The sequence below is a fragment of the Battus philenor genome, unplaced genomic scaffold (genome assembly GCF_028537555.1).
Source record: "Battus philenor isolate CCGP_79_NKW_IND1 unplaced genomic scaffold, ilBatPhil1.0.hap1 SCAF_1, whole genome shotgun sequence".
NCBI classification, from domain to species: domain Eukaryota; kingdom Metazoa; phylum Arthropoda; class Insecta; order Lepidoptera; family Papilionidae; genus Battus; species Battus philenor.
In genome coordinates, this window is record NW_027181661.1 from 7,283,898 (window position 1) to 7,307,129 (window position 23,232).

A 23,232-nucleotide genomic window follows, 5' to 3' on the forward strand; every position below is an offset into this window, starting at 1 on the left:
TCTAACATAATCTATATTTTTTGTTGTATAATGTAATAATTTATTTCTAATAAACATAGGAATTTATTGTTGTTTATTCATTTAAAACTACCTCGAGCGTTTTATGTGCGCAAGTCAATATTAAATTAAAATTTGCGATTAAATTAAATTAAATACAATGACATAAAATATTTATTTTCACCTTTCAGTTTTAACGATATTAAATTAGTAGGAATTCATACATTACAAATTTATTTTTGGTTAAAATATAATTAACGTGTGAACCGTTCATGTAATGTGAGTTTAGTTTGCACTTAAAAACAAATTAGTATAGAGCTACCAACGCATCTGCGTTCTTTTTTTAATATGGATACTACACAGTTTTATGTGGAAAATATTGTAGATGGTGGTAGCGTCTCTAGATAATAATAAAGCCGTTGTAAAAACACGTTTCTGTTTAACTTTAATGAACTATTTGGTATACTGGAAAGCCATACTGGAGCACGACTGTCTCAATAGATGGCGCTGTTACCAAAAGAACTCTTAACTAGTTGATTTTTATGAATTTATCTGTAAAGAAATAATACCTTTTTGGTAGCCATAGGACTCATGAGCTTATGAAATAATTATCTTCTTTGTTAGGAATTTGATTGCATTAAAACTATCCAAACCAACTTTTTTCATATAAAATAATTTATTATGTGTCAAATATTTTTATTCTTGTAAACTTAAAGTAGTGTCGTGTTTTAGTATTCTTTTTTAGAAAGTAATGGGGCTGTACGGGTTTGGCGAATAAATGAAAAATGTAACAGGATTAAAGATTTAATATTTACTACAAGTAGTCTAATATGGATAGTCGAAATAGAGTTTCAAATAAGTTTATTTTGCTATGAACTAAGTACTTAGATTACGTAATAATTTATATTCGAAATAATATATAAGAATATTTATATTATATACTATTTTCGTCTTAGAAAAGTTAATGAATTTAAAGCAATTCTAAATTCTTTAGTGCAGATAGTCTTAAAGATTTAAATAAAACCGTGCTTAGTTAGTTTTATTTTGCTACAAACTACGAAGTTGTATAGTAAGATATAATTTTATAATTGATATAATATAGAATATTCTTATTATATATTGTTTCTATATCGCAACTTTAATATAATATTCCTAATTTAGTATAATTAAAAAGATTAATTTTTTCAATAGTCCCTTATGGAAAAATATGATAAACTATTATAAGATAAATGTCTACTGTATTGAATATAGATAATGTACCATTTTTGGAAATTAAATTAATTTAAGTCCATTTTAAATTCGTTAGTGCATATAGTCTTACAGATTTAAAAGAAACTTTGTCGCATGAATTTAATAATTTTGTTACCCTTTTTTTAAAACATGGCTGTTTGATTATGACAAACAATTGTAAAAACGTAATCGGGTTAAATATCCTAATATTAACTACGTCAAATCGAATATGGTTAGACGAAATACAGGTATAAATATTTTTCTTTTGCTACGAACTACTAAAAGGCATAATTTCATAATCGAGATAATATATAATATTCGTATAACATGTTATATAATTAATTTGTTATAATTTAGAAGATTAACGTTTTCAATACATTATTTGAAAATAGAGTTTCTAAGAAATTACAATCTCTTTAGGGTGGTAATATTTGATAAATATTTGTAAAATAAATAACTATTACATTAAATTTAAATATATCATTTTAGGAAGAAAATAAACTTAAGTCATTTCTAAATTCTATAGTGCAGAATGTAAGACATTTGAAGAAATCCATTTCCAAATTCCAAATGTTCCAACGAGTTGAAAACTAGTACCGTTACGTTACGTCCTGGGTGGTTTTAAGATAGATTTATAGCGCAGTTTCGGTCGGCACTCTAGATCCGGAAGCAATAGCCGAGGAGCGTTCGTGTCGGGCGCTGGAGATAAACGAGATTTCGGCGCGGGTGACAATAGGAGTGCTGGGCCGTGCAGGGCGTGAGGTTCTGGTGGTACTGGGTCCGGTAGGTCTGATCGACCTTGTGGGTACATTAGTTCCCATGGGTCTCGTAGATACCACGGGTCCGAAAGTTCTGGTTCGTACGATGGGTCCGATGGCAGTGGTGGGTACGATGGGTTCGATGGCAGTGGTGGGGACGATGGGTCTGATGGCGGTGGTGGGTACGATGGGTCTGATGGCGGTGGTGGGTACGATGGGTCTGATGGCAGTCGTGGGTACGATGGGTCCGATGGTAGTGGTGGGTACGATGGGTCCGATGATAGTGGTGGGTATGAGGGGTCCAGCGGTATTTGCGGGCATCTATAACAGAGACAAATTTTACTTAATATTTAATGAACATCTGTTTAGTTGAATAACCATTCAAATCTAAGTACATATGATACAATTTTACTGTTTTACATACTGGTATTTGAATTAATTTCACTTATAATCTCCCCTAGCTTTAGTTTTTGAATTTTTCAGTCACATAGCCAGGTAAAGCGGTGACAAATTGGAAGAACTTCAAAGGCAGACAGACAGCGCCCACTACGCCGCAGCCCCATGCGCTGGTCTGATCAGGTCCGTACCACGGTCGATACTACAGCAGCCGAAGCAATATACACCGCCTAAGACCGACGCAGATATCGTTACATAGTGTAATTTTTTCCCCCCCGTATATTTTTACTAACTTTTATTGTACTTATATTATTTTGAAAAATGTTGTCTCATTAATAAATAATATAATTTAATCGCATATGTTAAAACATTTTTCTATTTCAACAACACAATTTTTCTGTTAGTGCAACTTTGCCGGTTCTTCTGTAGGAGGTAGGGTCTTAATATTATTTGTGACTGTTTTTAAAAGGATCATAAACAGAATCATGTCTCACCCGGTAGTATCCTTCAACATCGAAAACTCTGTCGGATTCGGGTTGTTGGTTGTCGGGTTGATCTGGCAAGTGGATCTGAAAAACGTAAGTTTATAATAAAAAATAAACTATCATCAACGGGGCTCCTTGTGAATTTAAAAGGCGAACTTAAAACGTCATCCGTTTAATCACTTTTACTATATATTGTGCAGTACAGTGGTCGTGAGCGTGAAACATCGCTTGCGATGATCGACATACGTTGGGGCCGAATCATTCTCCAGCAGCGACGGCGAGCAGGTCTTAGCGAGAGTTAGCCAACCAATTGAAACTTATCTTTTTCATGAATGGGTACACTTACCATCTCGAAAATAATCAAGTAATTTGTTTTAGTTTTTTTATTAAATTAATAGTCAACTACAGATTACATATTCTTTACAAATGTCAATACTAAGTATTTTGTTTGAGCTCATATTACGGCGTATTTATGGTACAACTGTCAACACTGTTATATCTGAAAGTGGCCAGCTGTAACCAATTTCTGCGCTTGTTGTTTTTAAAGCCCTGTATTTCATTTGCCGAATACACAGTATCCAAATGTATCCAGTATGAAAATAAAGATTACTGTTAGATGTATCAATTTAAAATGCTTTGTTGTTATTGTTAAGCCTTAGTGTTTTCAGGACCTGAGATACTGGTCCTGAACCGGCGTTAGTCGTCATGTGGGGATGCCATACAAAATAAGTAATAAGTAGTAACGAAAAATAAAAACCTATTGATTACAATAATCTATTTGAATATCTTATTGTGCTGCCGAAACTGCTGCATCTCTCTCTCTCTCTTTAGGTATATGCGTGGCGAGACGAAGAGTATCGGCCGCACTGTTATATCAGTACGCCGTCAACGATGATGGCGGCGATAACGCTCTTTGCCGATAAAGCACCATCTTACTGCGGTATCCTAAAGCGGTTTCATTCATTTTCTTCTTTTCAGCCGATAGACGCATAGACTTCCCCTAATGATCGCCACGTTGATATCCAGCGATTTCCTGCGACCTTAACTATATAGTCGGTCTACTTAGTGGTAGGTAGTAGAGACCTACCCACGGCGCGTCTACTGAGTCGTGGTTGCCACTCGAGAACCATTCGGCTGCAACGCATCGCAGCGAAATTTCGAACATAGCCCTCCCTATTGCACTCTGGGTGACCTGAGCCTTCTTATGACTCCCATCGTAAGCTTATATATATATATATTTCTTTTAACTAAAACAATAATGAATTGATGTTGCTCTGAAATGATGTTAAAAACCTAAAGCGGATAAATTAATATTAATTGTGACTAAAAAACCACGCTGATAGCGTTTGTAAAACTTACTCATACGCGCTCAAAATCCCTTTACTGTGGATTGAATGCTGGAAAAAATCAAAAATATGTTCCATGTGAATAAAAAATTAGAGGAAATAAAACACAAAAACAGAACAAACAAAAAATTTATGAAATGTGAGAAACTATTTGATCAATTAAAATTGTGGTCTAAAACAATAAAAAATGAATAAAAGTTCTTTGAAAATAGAATAATGAACGGTCACAAAAATGTACATATGAAGATATTTGTTGCGAGTGTTCACATCAATTTAAAGTCAGTTCCTATAATTCTTTAGAGACACTCATAACATGTGATTTTTTATATATACTTAGTTTTGTAAACAAATCATATAACTCACAATATAAAACTGGCGCGATTTTTTTTGCTATATGGCATGAATTTCTTACTCGGAAATAATTTGCATTTAGTTTTTTGTCGGAATTTAATGGTTATAATTTTAAGTTTAACCCTCAATCCTCGTTAAGTGAAAAATAGATACAGCTGATCTACATCGATGATACGTGATGTATATTTATTGATTGTTAAATAACTTCGCTTAAAGTAATTTTTTGATTGCAATCAAAAAGTAATGGTTCGTGGTATATCCCAAGTCATCTATTCAATAACTTTCGTCGGATTTTCAATTTGATGTTGGGCAGTGGAAAAACAATGTAAAATAATATAATTTTCTAAAAATTTGGAGCTCAAGCTTATTAATATTCTTAAATTATTAATCGCAAGGCTATTTTGCATATTCAACAACACTTAAAAAAAGAGCAATCAGTTTAAAAAATTCGCAAAGCTTATGATGTGAATAATTCGCTGGTTTCCTAGTTAGAAGAAGTGTTGAATAATTAACGAACGTAGTACAAATAAGGTACAATACTCACTTCAGTAAGCTTAAACTCTTTCTTATCACCATACTTGAGGACGAAAAGAGTTAAGTTCTGCAACAACAATCCTCCTACCAATAGGTTTATAAGAGGTGCAGCTATGCCTTTTAGTACCATCATCGAGAACAAAAAAATGCCAATGCGCAAAATATCCTGTCCGTAATTCCCGGGGAAGCCTGCGCTGTTGTTATTCTGAAAGCAATTAAAAAAAAAATTGTGTAAATAATTCCTTTACTAAGTTCCGTCGGGAAACTTTAAACTAAGAAATAATGAAGTAAATCCTCATTTTATGTGCTGTTTAAATTTTACTGCTAAGTATTATAAGTAATAGTTTATTTTTATTATTTACATAGATATAAAGGTAAGTTAAGTTAAGTTAAGCATTCAACTCAAGAAAACTTTATACTTGCGCCAACGAAGAGTTAGGTAAAATTTTATATTTCATAACCATCCCCACGGCTATTTTTGAAGACTTGTCCAAGTATCAAATCATTAAATAAGTTCCAGCCTTTTCTGGCACTTAATGTTATTGAAAAGTATAAACAAAAACGTACAACCGATTTAGTCATCTCGAAGAAATCGTAGAAGAGGTGCAAAGCAAAAACCAAGTCCAACAGGAATCCAAGCGAGAGGACGCCGAAATGGAGCGTTGTCGATAGTTCTACATATTTTAGCAGATTTTTATAAAAGACAGCTGTGAAAAAAAATTTCAAATTAATAATTAATATTCTATGTTGACTTGATATTTCATTTCTAATTTCTATAACACTGAGAGATGTTTTGGTCTTGTTTCTATTGTAACGTTGCATGTTAGCGTCCCATAAGTCGTAACGAAAATTAAAAAAAAAACACAAACATAAATTGAAATACAGCAAAAAAATGTTGAACACTTGGAGGGGCACGGTTCATCTCAAGTGGCGTGGGATCGTGTAAGCGTGCCATCGGCTCAGCGGACCTTTGTTTTTGTAGCTAATATTCCAATGCGCCCGCGCGCCAGCCACTGGATTTTAGATCCATGGGCAGGGAGAAGGACTCTGGCCTCGGTCGCGTTCACTAGCTAGGTGACGTCTCACCTACCGACGCACACTCTTCGTGTCGGTTGCGTTCACCAGCTACGTGACGTCTGACACGCCGGGCCAATTCGAATTTACGTTACAAATTCTCGTTTCGGTTCTTTAACTTCATTCTCGGAGCATTTTTGAATCCACGAAACAATCTTTATATCGCCTCGCACCCCAAAGGAGTGGTGAAAATAATATAAAAACTTTAATATTAAGTAGCGTCAAGCTATAAATTAGAGCTTAACATTTTGTCTGTGTTCATAGTTCCATCATTATGGATTCCTTATTATTTTTCAATTTGATTGTTGTTGTTTGTTCTTTTTTTACAATGTTTTAAATTTTGTAACTCTGTTCTGACAGTGAACAATCACAACAATTGTTTTCGGCTTCTTACCTTCATCGCAAGCCGTCTCGGGGTTTACTGTCAGCGGAGCAAATTGCACATAAATTATAACTGTTACATTTATTCACAGGTGCTAGTTTAATAATTAAAATAACCTTCGGTGATTGAGGTTGGGCCTATTCGTACCTCGCACCTGCACGAACACAACCTGTCTACTACCGGCACTTATCGTTTCGACCTGCTGCCGCCTGATCAGTCCCAGGAGATCGTGCGGCTGCTTACCACCACCATCAAGGGAGTACCGACCTGCGGTGTTAAATCAGGCCAGGCCTTCTACCTACTACCCTTTATATAGAAATATATTTTTCTTCTGTTGCCGATTTCGCTGTTTTCTTTTCACCTTACCATACAATATACTTTAACATTTTAGCCCTGTTCTAACAAAAGATTACATATAAAGTAAAAATTTGTATTCCTTTACATTGATACAAACAAATGACAAAAATAGTTTATCTTTTAAGCAGAATTACCTCTAACCTAGGTTTCCACAATTTTTTCTCACAGACCATTTTAAAAATTTTGTTAATTCTGGTGAAATTCATGCATAATGTAATTCATGCTATATATGGAATATGCAAGTTTTTATCAGAAATAGTCGCCGTGCTTCTTAAAATATTATTTTAATTACAATAAATGGAAACGAGCCAACATTTTGGTTTAAAAATTTGTAATTCCCCGCTTATGAATTATGAACCCTTAGTTTTTGGCAGGCATAAGTAAAATCCTGGCCAGCCCTTCGTGAACCCTTTGAGTTCCACCTGGATCACTTTGGCAACTAGACCACGTACCGAATAACAGCAGGTGTCACCAAGCATTGAAAAGTGTAGGAGATATTTTTTTAAGAAAATACCGGTTTTTAAAGGCATTGAAAAATGTGAATACCATTTTAATACATGTATGAAATTTTTGACTTTATACTTAAAAATAGGAACACAGAAGTGAAGATGCTTGTAATGGAGAAGCACAAAGTAGCGGTAGTCATTGCATAAATGGTGCGAGTGCGAGTCAGGTTCGATTCTACCTGGTAGCCGCAGTGACCATCTGTAACAAATTTTTATTAATAAATTTCGTTTACTTGTGACATGATTGTTATTTTTAAACCATGAACAAAACTTAGCCCATCTGTCATAGCCTGTACAACATTTTCATGCTAAACAGGAAATTAGACAATTGCTTTTATTCGCTAAGAAGCCATATCTTAAAGATTGTGGTTTATGATCGATGTAAAGGATGAATAAGTACAAGTAATGTTCAAATATGATTAAAATAATTTTAAACTTGAACCGATATCACAATGATTTCTTTTCGATATGCAATCGTGACTAATTTTTTGAAATTTATTAATATAATATTCTAAAATATATTTAATCTAAGCAGTGGTGGCCCAGCGGTAGTGGACTGATTTATAATCGAAGGTTACGGGTGATTTTCCCGGGATATCTTATACAACTCACTCATTGTGCAATAATTATACAGAACACTGCTCAAAAACAAGTTTCCTAAGGATAGTCAGCAGCGACCTCTGTATGCTATAACACTACATTGCAATCGCCTCAGCGTGGCGGTTATGGTATATCCCTCATAAATGTCTTTAGGGGAGGCCAATCTTTGCAGTCGGCGTCTTTATAATTATTTAAAAAATTTATAGTGCTGAACGCTATTTTTTACATACCATCGTCAGGGTAGCGTTGACCACGGTGTGTTAAAGTGCATCACAATGCAAATAATACACAATGTAGATACTTAATGTGAGAAGATTATGTTAATACAATTGAAATAATTATAAATTTATATTTACCCAAGAAGTATTGTTTGTAGACCGACGTCCACATATAATTAGATCCCCATGACTGTGCGTTACTGATTTTTTGGCAGTCGCCCCTGTTCGACAGCATGATGGCGGACATTATTATCCAGATTGAGGACATGATCTACAAAACAAATAAATACCTTAATTTTGGTTGTAGTGTGCTAGACTGTGTACTAGACCTATTGGAAATTCCTAGAAGAGGTCTACGTCTAGCAGTGGGCGTCCTTTTGATGAAATGATGATGATGACGATGATGTTACTTTGAATGCCTCTCTGGAGTATATAAACGCATTGTAATTTTTAGTTTTTAATATCGCTTGTTCAACTAAGCACGAGGAATTTTTAGCTTTTATCTGCATTGCTGCCCAGTAAAGATAAGAAATGTCTGAATATGATTATTTAAAAACAAATTATTACGTAATGTTTATTTTAAGTACACATATACGAAAGAAAGTTTTAAAATAATGTAGTTTGTTAAAATAAATAATTAATTAGCGGAAATAAGGTAAGCCATCGCATAAGCAACAAGGAAACATATTGGAATAATTTACTTCGCTACATTTGCATAATGCCTAATTGAACATAGCTAAACAGTAATAATATGCGGAGTTGATTATCAAAATAAGAGACGACACGTTATTGTTACGCATCAATAATCAGAAAACCCGGTAAGCTTTGCAGGTAGCGAAGGTATTCATAATGCCACAATGTTAAATAACATCAAGTTGCTGACGTTTAAACACTAAACATCTTCTATCCGAGAGGCAAGCCTACTTCCTCTAAAACGATGTACGTCGTGGCTCCTTCAGAAAACCCTAAAATCTCTAAGCCAAAATCCGAGTCTCCCTCTCCCGCTGAGAAGTTTAAAGTCCTTGTGCAGTACCCCGCAAAAATATACATCGATAGGGCATCTATTTTAGATGCAAAGCTCCGCACAGCCTCCGGTCCATCGAAGCGCTTTTTGATAATTGCGGAGGATTCGTCGCTTCTCGCCGCTCTTATAGCGGAATTCTAATAAATTCCTGTCTCCGTTTCTACTCTATGATATTTATCTCACATCGAGTCCCTCAACGAAGAGTATCATGTCGCTCTCGGCCACGAAGTTGTCCTGGCTTCGGTAACTCTACCACCACACAACATACACTACACTTCAGTCACAATACTATACATGGGTATAGTTCCTCTTTGTGCGTACGTCATCAATGCAACTGGAATACAATCTGCCGGAGAAAAGTTTTTAGCTCACGGACTCTTATTTTCCTTAGCTCGATTTCGATTAAACCGCACAAAGTCTAAAGTGGCTAGCAGCGTAACTTCATAGACATCACATAGTTGTATATACATAAATATTAAAATTAAATACCTTTCTTTTCCTACTTTTGATAATTCTATAAAACTTGGTGAAAAATTGGTAAAAGCATTTCTCAGTAAATATTTCGGATGCTGGTTAGTTGAAACTGATCGCAGTTATAAAATCATCATAATTTTTAACATGATATTACGAAAATGATTAGGGAAATCGGATACATTTATTGAAGACCACAGATAATAGTTCAAAGATCCGCATGTACACTTAGGTCGTAGGTGCCCCCCCCCCTTTTTAGAGAAAGTGGAAAAATTATCAGAAAAATGATACAAGATTTCCATGTGTAAATGAGATAAGAAAACGATTAGTCGACTTCGTTATTAAGTTAAATTTCGTTTTTGAGAGAGAGAGAGAGGGAGAGTTAGAAATTTTCGCAATTATGTAATTTTATATACATAAGTATGTACCATATGAATGTGGACAGATAAGCGCACAGTAAGACGTCCACTCACAGGGTAGACAGATGGCCTTGATGTGGTCGTCAGTTCGTTTCTTTTCAGTATTATCAGAAATTTATGGGAGAGGATTATGTCCAGCTGTGGGTGCTGATAAATATATTTATATACATATAACTAGAAGTGTATATAGTAACGCAAGGAAAATTATCATTTCTTGTACCGTTCTTCGAGGTAGTTCTTACGAATCTTACAAACGAAGGAATAAAAATTATCTTTTCGTGATTACGACGCGTGCTGCTAACAAGTGTTCGTTGATAAAATTATCGATTAATTGTTGATAACTGGCGTCGTTTCGTTTAACGTTACAACAATGGCTAATACAATATTTTCATTTATTTCTTTAAAAGATGTACAGTTTAACCTATAAGGAAAGATCATAGATTCTCTTTTTTATAGTTGGGTTATTTTTATTTGTACTTAGGCAAATATCCAAGGAATTTTCCGAATTGGGATAAAAATGTCATTCCTAAATAACACCAATAAGTAAAAAAAAACTTTTTTGTTTAATTTCGACCGATGTACTGACTCATCACTATACGACTATATCTAAAGCCACGGAGTTTAAACGCTAGAAATTTTGTAGAAATATTTCTTATGCCGACAAGAGGTAAGCTAAGATTGAATTTTGGAAATTTCACTCACAAAGGGGTTGCGGAAGCCTTTAAGTCATTTAAAGTTGTTAATTTTGCTGTTATTCTAGGTTGTAACCATCATATTGTTTTTAAATGACCAACGTTTTATTTTTAAAACCTTGTTTACGTCCAACGTACAGGGCGTATGCATACGGGCAGGGTTTCCTTTTGTTGCCATTGTAGCTCTTTGAGACGAAGATACTTTACATTTTATATAGGACCAACCAATAAACTGATTGGTAGTGACAACAAAACGTTGTGTGCTTCACAGGTTTCTTTTATATAAATAAAACTACAGGAATATAAACGAGATATATAAAAATTATATGTATGACAATAGAATTAGATCTGTAAGGAATAACTTTTAAGATTCAATTTCTCTCGCTCTCTTTCTGAGTATATTCCTTGGTCCAGTCTCAATAAGAAAAACTTTAATGAAATAGCAGATATACTATTTCTTGAATAGACTAGTTCACACACCGTATAGGGTTCAAATATTGATGTTGTTCTTAAAAATCTAGTGATGACTCTTTAATATCGAAGATTTCGTGAACGAATTGAAAAAACACGACCCAGGTACGTTGCGTGGATAAAGCCGCTCTAGGAGGACCGACGACATACTGGAGGTTGCGAGAATTTTCTAGATGCCGGAAGTTCAAAACTAGTCATTGTCTGGAGAGTCTCATGCCTTGCAGAGTGCCTCGTTTGATTTTATACGATGACGAATAAAATATAAAGTTTAACGGGATTTTGTACTGAAATTCACAAAGTTTTCCAAGGTCACTAGGACTTAGAAGTTTCTGCGTTTCTGGAAACAATAAGCATATTTTACAAGCAAAAAACTTTAATTTTTTTGCTTATTACCAACCAACTGTATAAAGTGATAACTCTGAAATAAATAACATTTATTTTTTGTATTACAATGCTTAAGCTCAATAACTTCTCTCATTATAAAGTTTGCAGAAACAGATAGTAAAGGATTAATACTTTTAATATGTAGTATTCCGAATTTTGAAAAGGTCTTTTCTTGCTATATTATAATCACATTATTTATTATTTTTGAAACTATTGATTTGTGAATGAGGTCAGGCTCATTTGATACCGCACATTAATGACAGCAAATGAGCTTTACATTCACTTCTTTAAAGATTTTAACTATTTATAACCATTAAAATGTAAAATATTTGTAAAATTTCTGAGGAAGTTGCCATAGAAGTGGTTCTTTTCACTCCGTTTAAGTACGTGAAATCTGTAATTGATTTTTAAATGTAATATTATTATTTCAATAGGATCTTTAAACGTAACGAAAATTAAAAACCGTTCTAGACGTCGTGTGATGTAATAAAAAGATATCAAAAGGACGTCTTATCAAAAATATTTCAAAGACTCGTCTACGAAAACTCTATTACTTTATATTGGAAATCAATGAAATGCATCGAATTATGGCCGTTCAACTAATGATAACTAATAATGCCTGCCCAGTGCAGTGCATTATACACCATTTTGTAAATACCATTGTGTAGTATAAAAATTCTGTTTTGCATAACTTTTGATTTTTCACTTTGTAACTTGGAATGACACATTTCTCGCCCAAAACACTTGAACTGGGCAATAGAACTTAGGGTTCTGGAGACCACGGATCGGTAAGCGCAGCGTAGGATGTCTCCTCACAACTTGTTGATATTTTTAAGGTCGTTGCAAAACGAGATACGTCGCTTTCAACAGATCTTATTGAAAATCTATGGAGGGACGTTTTACGGTTAAAATGTTAATGATGAACTCTTTTATTTGTGATAGTAGAGAACCTGTTGCCTTAGTAATGTATCGGCGAGGCCTGTATTCAGTAGATCGTTCTACAGCGGAAATGACGGTGATAATTAATTAGAACACTGTTTTACTTTTTGCTAAGCTCTTTTCCTTTTCGGTTTCGTTAATTTGTTTAAGGGTTATTTGCAGTATTTAAACTAAAAGGCTCCCTCCAGATAATGGATTAGTCATTTACATTATTTATTTCACCGGAATGTAAAGCCATCAAGCTCCAAGGTCAGACAGCAGCCGCTCCGTTGTACTGTACTCCGACTTACAGCGTAGCGGAGGCCAAGGAAAAAAGAACAGAAGCTCTGCCGCCGCGGGCATTGACGGCGGACAGACGAAACGGAATGGCCGATAGTATTACGATAGTTAAGATACATTTTTTTTTAATGCTGAACCGTTAATATGATATAAACTAAATAAATGTGGCTTTTTGTTCCGTAAGTTAGCAGTTTAGCTGTCCACGTATCAATTACATAAATACTTTCAACCATCGCATAATCATATGATATAAAGAATTAATAATATTCCATCAAATTAGAGAAACCATTTTCAATAGATTCATAATTAAAGTAAATTAAGCCAAATCTTTATGATCTTATTGAGCGTTGAGTTTTGTATTGAACTCGTGATTGTAATCGTTTTGTTACTGAAATTATTCGATATTCGGTGTACAAAAATACCTTGAATAAGCCTGAATATTTGCTCATGGAATTATAACTATTACGTATATATAAAATAGCCGTTTACTGTCAACTTCGAACGCGAATATCTGGCATTCCTCAAATAAATTTTAAAACAATTTAAAGCTATCTTAATTTTGTTACAATATTATTTAATCATTTGTTATTTGCGTAAATCAATTTTGTAAAAATAGCTTTGATTTAACTATGGAAAAACGAAAAAAAATTAATCTTTTCCACCTTTAAAGCCATCGTAAACGTCTGCTTGGTATACTGTTTTAGTAATAACAAATCCTAAATGGAAATTTTAACTATAGTACGGATCAGCTGCATTACGCGTTACGTATAGCTAACTTGTTTTTTTTTAATTAATTTTATTAATTCTAAGCGCGGTATAGTAGTTCCGGTTGGACTTTACAAAACATGTCCCACGGTCAGCCAGAGACGTAAGTCGGTAATAGAAAAAATAAAACCAGCCATTACCTTACGTGCAGTTTATATTCAATGACTAAAGTGTTTTTAGCGGCTACCTTTGGTGTACGTGAGAAAATAATTCATTTACATAAAACAAACAGAATAGTGGATATCGTTTATATTAAAATATACACTATATGGGCCAACACGTGGTGATTGCTGCCCTGTGTTACTTAATCGAAATAATAATTAGAAGATACTGGCTCGTATCGTTGGATGGAAAATGGGCCTCACATCAAGCGAAAGAATACACGAACATTTAACATTAGTATATTCTTCTTCTGGTAATATTAACCACAGCTACTTAGTGTTGTCAAAAGTTGCAAACGATGACGAAAAAGTTAACCTTTAATAAATAAACGCAATTAAATTCTTTGCATAATTTTTTTTCTAATGGCCCCCTTTATTCGAGACGTCATAATTTAATAATATTTCCAGTTATTTATTATGGCTAATTATCCTCTTCTATCATTTTCTTTCTCTTTTTAATTTGTCTTCCATCACTATTTCTATCGAACTTTTTTCATACTTTTCCTCAATCAATACCTCACCTCTCTTTCTTCTACACAATTTCCTTGTCTTCTATGGTCCTTTTTGTTTATTCACTTTATTTTTCCTTTTTTTTACATTTACCCGACCTTATTTATTTATATTTAATACCTCATTGATTTTCTGACTGCAACATCTGAGAAATGCGGGGCGACGTTCGTCGTCGCTCATTAGAGAGGCGATATTGCCGACGTCTATCTTTCTCTCTGTTTCGATTTTGAAATCATTCCAGAGTTTTTTGAATACAGGTCAGCCGGTGACCACGGTCTGATCCACCCCCAGATCACAGAAGCGCACACACGCACGCACGCACGCGCACGCTCACGCGCGCGCTCACACACACACACACACACACGCACGCACGCACACGCACATGCATACACGCACACGCGCACGCACACACGCACACACATATACACATATGTATATACATATACATACATACACATATATATATATATGTGTATGTATGGAGGATATATATATATAGATATATATATATATATATATATATATATATATATATATATATATATATATCCTGTTCTCTCTCGCTTTCATTATTTTATCTATCACTCTAAGCGCTAAAGGATGAAGAGTATCATGTCTTGCGACAGTTCCGAGTGCGGACCGCGAGTCGCTCATTATGGCGGAGGTTTTCTCCGACTTTTTGGTCGCGTACCCTGATGCTTCCGCTAAAGCCAGCAGCTATGCTTGGTATACAGCGCAGAAGTAGCCCAACTTGAGTTTTTTGGCGTACAACTCTGCAAGTCGATATAAACTACCAGATCGACAGCCGCGCCGAATCGGCAAGTTGGGGTCTTCGCAAACTTCTGTGCAAAACCCCACTGGCCTGCATGTAACTGACTGCGGATTAGCAGCTCCTTCGCTGCCGGCGCACTCGGAGCATATAATGGTTCCAATACCGTCGGATACATCTATTGCTTTATTGTTATATAATAATAATGCCAGATTCTTCTAGTTATGACATATAGAAGAAAAACGAGGCGGCTCAGGTTTAGCTGGCCGTGACCCTGGTTTTCACCATTTTCTAGTTTTCCAAGATGTGATGCAACAAGTATATCATGTAGTGTTGGCCTGCTGGAACTAACTGAAACCTTTTTAGTTCCACACTGCACGACTGAGGGTTCTAAATTACACTAAAAAGATTTTGCCCTAGGTTATTATTACTTTAATTGAAATTACGATAATTTAAAATGTTATTGACAATATTAAAAAAAAATATTACTTAATTATACTCTCAGGGTTTTGTTACCAATGGAATCTTCAATTATAATGCCTATTGATATTATTAATATTTCTATTTTCCCGTGTTTATCAAATTTTCTTAGTTATATCGAATGAAATGGCTATTTCATAAATAATGAAAAACCTTGTATATTCTTACTCTAATTTCTAGACAAAAGGAAATAATTTAGGTATATATGGTAACGATAATGAAATAACTGGATTAAAATGAAAGACGAAGTGTGGGATTTTATCGAGATCGCTTTTTAACAAAAGAAGTTCTGATCACAAGTGTTAAGTATACCGATTGTAAATGCAATTTAAATTTTATAGCGCTCGCGATGAGTTGATTGAAAAGAAATTAGTGGGTTTTTTGGAAATTATCTATTATTTTAAGACTAAAGCAATTTTTTTGGAGGAGGCACACATTTATGGGATACTGCATATATATTATAATATCTTTATGTTTATTATGGATATTATATTTTATGTGGCAGAGCTTCGATCCTATTTTATCGGATTGAGATATCGCCAAGCTCTGGGTCTTTGTAGGACTTAGGCAAACTCATGGCTGGGCCTTAGTGGGCCTTAGGGTTCAGACTCAGGGCTCTATGAAATGTAGATGTTTTCAAAGCATGCGTCGTTTATACCTCACTTATTGGAGCAGATACAATTCGTTAACTTGTTTAAAGGATTGATGTTATAATGTATACATACATTAAACGTTTCAAAAGTGCAAATATCTGCGGCTCTTTTCAGCAGATCGGTATTCCATACGGCGATAGCTTACTCAAAAATTTGAATGATCGTGCTAAAGGCTACCAACCTATTAATAAAATTATTATAGATTTCGTTGCTCCCCTTATTTTTTATTTAGAGATTAGTATAGCTTTAATGAAAACCAAATTACTATTTGTACGGCGAGAGCCCAATGCTGCAGACTACGATTTCCTTTCATACAACTATGAAGACACAAATTACGATGAAGACCTAATTTTGTACTGAACGAATTTATAATAATCGCTTATTAATGGCAAGTACTGTAACTTTTTCAGTATAAGGTTGTACTATTTCAAGTTTAAGTAAAAAGAAATGAAAAATCTTTGAAAATGGACTAACTTGAAACTGGACAGGTAAATGAAAAATCAAGCAAATATTAGCTTGTTTGGGAATATTAATAACGAGTATAAGACTAGAGACGGACTGAAAGTATATAAACATTAAAGGTGTATTTACTTTCATTTTACTTTAAAACTAACATTTCAAAGTGGATTCGCAGTGGTTGAGTTCTTCTGGGAATAGCATGTCGAATTATTTCCTACATAAATTAACATTATTTAACCAGCAATACGGATGTACATGCTGCTTGTAATAGTGTGTAAAAATATTTACTACTTCTCTTACGAAAAGTTTATAAAAAGCCGTTAAATAAAACTAGAGGATTTGTGCAAGTGCAAGTGCTTTCAATATTAGACAGTACTTTAGAAATATGTTGTGTCGTGTATGTAGTTGAATATCTCTTGGTCGACACTTCCGTCGGGAATGGTATTGTAATCCGTTACTAGAACTACAAAGAGTCGGAAAATAAATGTTCCATGCGAAATAATTGCAAATTTAGCTTTAACTTTGACTGTGAACTGTGAATGTAGTAAATTGTTCTGTATAAATACTTTCGTTCCATTGTTTGAAAAAGCTTTTGCTTTCTCCTCATCGCCGTTGCAGTTCGTAATTTAATAAAATACTCAAGTTATTTTCATACAAAAGTATTACAGCACGTAACTCGGCTTTGGGTTAATCTACTGGTGTTACAGATAATAGTTTAATATCAGGTTTTACGATGTTACTTGTTTGTGACAGTATTCAATTGAAAACGATTGTGTTTGAGGCAGCAGGGTGCAGATGGCGCTAGCCTAAGATCTCTTTCAAGGTAGCGATGTCTAAAAGCTCCAAGGGTAGCTGCAGCTTGGGGCGCTATATACTTGTATTCCGCCGGATCGGAGAGCCGCCGAATTTGAAGATAGCTTCAGCGGACGCTGCATAGAGTGACTAGGTGCAGGAGCCCCTACGAGAGGACCTCGGCTTGTGTTGTCGCTTTACGACAATACCCGTTTCTTGTTTGCCACTCGCTTTTCTTGTTGTAATAACTTACGTTTATATTTTGCGTGGAAATGGTTTCTTTGGTGGACGTGCCATGTTTAGAAAGTAATAACGGATACATGATCATTTGAAAATAATTTAAAAAACGCAAAGGCATCAACATATACCTCACTTGCTGTTAAATTAAAGTGCGGTATCCCTGGTTTTAGAAACAACGGATAATGTAATATTGTAGCAAGGAAAAAAAAATTCGATGGTCAGATTACTATACAAAATAATTAGTGCTTACTAACTTTTATTGGTCCGATCACTCTAAAACTTTATTACCAATAGAGTGTTAGAGTGATCACTTTATACTAAGTGATTGGAAGTAGTTGTTAAAGCCTAAGATGTAAATAACAGCTTTACTATGTATTTGCAGTCACCGTGTATAATCGATATTAAATATTTAATATTTTTGATCAAACGTCATTCGCCAGTGTTCATAATGTGCATCGGCTGCGAAGAAATGGATGAATATTAATGAAATCAACGACAAAGCTTCTAATCGCGGGGACATTGTAAATAAATCTACTTCGGAGAATTCCATAATTTTAACAACAAAAATAAGGATCATGTAAATTTGCATTTTGCAGTGACGTCGTAGGTCAGGCCACGTAGCTCTTCCGAGAGGCTATGTCTAAGGGTCAGCTACGGCTAAAATGATCACGTATATAGATGTAATTTTATTTACTATTCAAATCGAATGATGTATAAACCACACAATCTCATATTCATATTATAACTTCGTTACTAAGTAAAGGTCTCGAACCTTTAGTTCTTTTAAATCGATTTCTCAACGCTCGTATCGTACCGTAAAAACGGATTTAGTACCGTTGGTGGTGGATGCGTTTTATCATATTAATCGTAGAGACAATTAATAGGGAATGCGTCAAAGATTTGCCCGAGGTTGAAATATTGCACTCCGTCGGATTTCGGCACTCGAAGAAATAAACTATACTTAGTCCTAGAAAATATATTCATAATGTAACTGATATAGCCCAGCGGATTGGCAAGGTGAAGCGGTAATTGGCGGGCCTTATAACACGCAGAATTGATGGCCTTTACGATCTTCTGATTCTAGAGTTGAGACCACAGACCAGCAAACGAAGCTTAGGATGTCCGACCCATAAGGAAAATAGACTTTCTCAAGGTCTATGGAAAACGCTGAAAAACGCTTCCTGTCTTATTGGAAATTTACGAGAAAGGCCCGTTCCTGCATTCGACGTCTTACGACTGAAGTAATGATAACGATGACAAATAAAATTGTCATTAAAATGGATAGAAACCGAGAACTTAAGTATACGTGCATGCAAGTGTCTACGTACGCTTGCGTGAGTGTTAATGATAAAATTCTTAATATTTCTCTTATGAAATACGTCGCAGGCGAAAGAAGGTACAACGGTAAACAACATAAAAGTAAACTAAAAAAGGAGCAACGCTGCTACTGATACCTATATTATTGAAGACAAACTAATTTCTCTATCTGTAATTAGCATTCTCAATTAACTTGTTTGTTAAACAAGTCGCCTAATTGACTAATGTTCAAATAACTCGGGACTCTTTTGCAAGCGAAAAAAACATCCGTCGATACAAAGTATCAATCAATATAAAATTATTGCAATTAGTTTATAAGGCTTTTAAAATTATTATTTATTCTTTAATATTACACGCTGAAGAAAAAAATACCTTCATGTTTTTATTGGTCAAAAAAATACACAAGAAATAATTGCAAGTTCACATTTTAAATTCAGTACAATATAATGTTTATCTTAAGTCTAAGCAAATACAAAATGCAATAGGTAGAAAAATTACACGGAAAAATTCTATTAAATATTTAAGTATGAAATGATTAAATGTAAAAATCAAAAACAATTGTTCAATACAAAAGAAAACGAAATCAGAAAATAATACTTTACAATCACTACTGCTCAATATTTACGTTTCGATACGTTTCATTATTAGGTGTTCAGTAATTCATTGGTGTACGAAGTCTAGCAACGAAAAGAAACTAAGTAATGAAAGACAGAATCTGTATTATTTTTTGGTTTAACACAAGATGACGCGATGATGTGCAAATGTGTATAAGATTCTGGTTAATACTTTGTTATAAAATAGATAATAATATGATATGGCGTTACGAGTATCATTATGTGACTTTGTCAACTTTGTTTAAGTTTAAGGTTTTTGGGACGGTGAGAGCGAGAAAGAACATTTGAACTCCCCATCCGCAGTCGGAGACCTGGACGTCGGACCGCGCTCTTCTCCATTCCCCATAACATGGCCACGGACCATGACGACTGATACAGGGTGATCCACCGCAAGTATGACCGCGTTGGCACGCGAACTTAATCTCGCGTATTTATGATGGGTGGGTGACTGCAGCTCTAGTCTAAGGAGTTAAGGCACTAGGCCACCACCGTTGAAACTACGGTAGTATACGAAAGGGTTCCCGTAGTTTTAACAAAAGGCGTTGAAGAAGACCGTGGGGTTTTAGCCGGTAGGAATACGGTAGATGCCTTTCGTTGCCCTTGCAGCGGAGGGTGTCCCATGCAGGATTCACCAAAAAAAGAGGGTTCGGGACGGTACCACGACGCCGATTATTATTAATTATGCTCAACGATATATCCAACAGAGTTGATTTGTATTCTCGTTCATTGACGTTTACAGAGGCCGTTTGTATGTTAGTTATATAAAAACGAATGTAGTAAAATGTTAATCAAATGTACATTATAAATTGTAATAAAATGTCCTACAATACTGCATTGGTTGCTACCTATAATCAGTATTGTGTGTTAATTGGTGTAATTATTGAGCTAAATAAATATAGCATATAAAATTATAATCCGTTAATAGAAACTGTCAAATTTGAACGGAGACTCGGCTCTCACGATAGTAAATTGGAACGCTAAATCTGTATTTAGTGATTGCCCAAAACGTGACGCACTTTCTGGGATCCTTGTTTCCTGTCTAACAATCTCTTACGTAGCCCAAGAGTTTGGTAAATATGTGGTATATAATATAGTATAATATAATATGGTACATTGCGTAATATGAGATGTTACAACTCGTAATGATCGCGTAAAAAAGCGGCGTAGGGCAGGATTTTGTTTTTTAAAAGTTGTGTAAACTGTAAGAGATACCCGAAACAATTACAATGAATTTGCGCCTAAGTTGTCTAGTTAATTAATTGTATTAAGAAATACATTAACGTAAAATACTCGTCAACAATGCATTATATTTTAGTCCTATCTAGAATAGATTTCTAATGGATATATACTTTTATCAGAACCCTTAGACATATTATGGATTGACATGCTATTCAGTAAATTAATACTTCTTTTGTTATTACGCGTGACACACGAGTAATAGGTGCTATTTCGAAGCAACTGTAGTTACTTTAAAAGTAACTTGAAGATAAAAAATTTATTACTATCCAATCCTTTTTTTGCTTTGGAACCATCTAATTTAGTTTGGTTCTGCAAATTTTGCTGCTTGCAAATGAAGCCGATTGCGCAATAGTTGTAATTAAACTAAGATGTATTTTTAATAACTGACAAATAGATCGGAATTAATGTCGCAGTCGTAACGGGGTCTGCGATTGTCCATTTAAAAGTGTTTTAGTCATTTTATTTATATATATATATTGAAAGAGGAATATTTTAACCTTCAATGAATTTTTATCAGAGAGAAGAAGGGCTCATATACTGTAGATATAAAAGTATATTAAAACAAAAAAAAAGGGACGGACAGAAATTTTTTGATAGAATTTTATATATCTTTGCTTCAATAATTTAAATTATAGTAAATCACCAAACAGCACTGAGTTTGAGGGAGTCAAGTGATTATGTTGAAAATAATTGTAAAAGTGTTTAAACACGGGTACCCCAATATAAATATAATTTAAAAAAAAAGTAAAAATTCCTTTAAATATTATAATTTAATTTCTGAAACTGTTTGAAAAATTCTACAGGTATATAAAACTGCATCAATTTTGACACTTACGTATAAATAAACACTATAATAATACAAGTTAAATAAGCTTTACTGAACCTGTTTTGGACATGAATATTAAATTTTGAAGGCGCATTGGAGCTTGCAGGATAAAAAATTTGCGAGAAAGAAAATTAGATTCAAGGCTCTACCGAATAAGTTCGCTACCCGCTAGACTCCGGTTCGATTCCGATTTGAAAGGCGCAGTTTGTGATGGATATGAACAATCTTTAATTATTGAGCGACAAACAAATTGTAGAAAGTTGCTAAATGAGTAACAGGTATAACTTTGAAAGAAACAGAGCTGTGTTTAATGGTATTACATAGGTTTACGTGGTCAATCAATACTGAAGGCCTTAAAATTTATTTTTAGAGTTTTTCATCACAAAAAGAAATATATATATTTTTAATTTTATTGAGAAATATGAGCTGGGATTGTTGTATTAGGATCTTTAACCACAGATGGAACACTTAGTAAGTTTGAACCTTTAAGAACTGTTTTTAAAAATTGCTTGACCCTATCGTTATCATTGCTGAAAGCAGCATCCCTGAAATATCCTCGGTTGAGACTGCGTATGTGCAATATCAACATAATTTTACCATAGTTGCATAAATTAGTAAAAAAGAACAATATGGAAGGTTTTATTATTAACAGATGTAATATATTATAATAAATTAACAAATAAGTTAAAACTCTGTTCGCCAAAAGCTTTGAATGTTTTCGCAACCATAGTATACATTTGAAACAAAATTTCCTAACAGTTAAAGTGAATTGGGAAATAAACTTCGTTAATCTTCAAGATTGTAAATAAATATTGTGAAATGTCGAGCATGGCATATTATTAACTCTCGCCAACGGTGTAACAATTCAAAATTCGCCAGTCGTTACTTTTAAAAAACTAAACGGTACTCACCAGGGTGATGACGATCGTCAGAAACGACAGCATCGTGAAGTTCCCCATTCTTTATCGTTAACAAAACTTTTTTTTCACGAAAAACACTACTTGAAATTATGAATAACTGAACTAAATTAAATATTTCAATAATAATCTGCCTCGATAATTATTATCTATTAGAAGGTACGACACGCGGCTTGCACACCCGACGACAGCTCTTACTGGTCTGAACCACGGAGTCAGACTACGAAGTCACGGGGAAGCGCGTCGCCTCTCTGCCTTCAGATCCAACCTATATACTTGTTAACTATAGCTTCTCGATGCTACGCTCTACGCGTATATATGTATAAACACAAATTATTTTTTATACATTTACGCTGAGCGATTTATTTAATCTTTTTTTTTATCAAGATATCGAATCGATAATTATCGATAATAGTATTAATACGCACATAAGTATCATGACATCAGTTTAAAGATAAGTTATTTTATTAATTGCAAGCGAATATAATTGCGCGTTTTGCAAAGTAGTTAAAGTGCGATGTCTACAGTTGGGAGTCGCGGATTCGATCTCAGAGTGGAACGATTGTTCAAGTGTCCA

At 34.4% G+C, this 23,232-nt stretch overlaps 1 protein-coding gene across 1 annotated transcript; it reads right to left on the reverse strand.

Annotated features, from left to right (window-relative positions):
* Window positions 1–1,198: 1,198 nt before the first annotated feature.
* On the reverse strand, window positions 1,199–22,897 carry LOC137920591 (uncharacterized). Its single transcript, XM_068763886.1, has 8 exons — window positions 22,650–22,897; window positions 8,373–8,505; window positions 7,493–7,615; window positions 5,665–5,804; window positions 5,108–5,302; window positions 4,226–4,263; window positions 2,876–2,950; window positions 1,199–2,306 (listed from the first exon to the last, which is right to left on the reverse strand). The coding sequence occupies exons 1-8, from the start codon at window positions 22,695–22,697 to the stop codon at window positions 1,832–1,834; spliced, it is 1,227 nt and encodes a 408-aa protein (XP_068619987.1). The 5' UTR covers window positions 22,698–22,897; the 3' UTR covers window positions 1,199–1,831.
* Window positions 22,898–23,232: the final 335 nt, after the last annotated feature.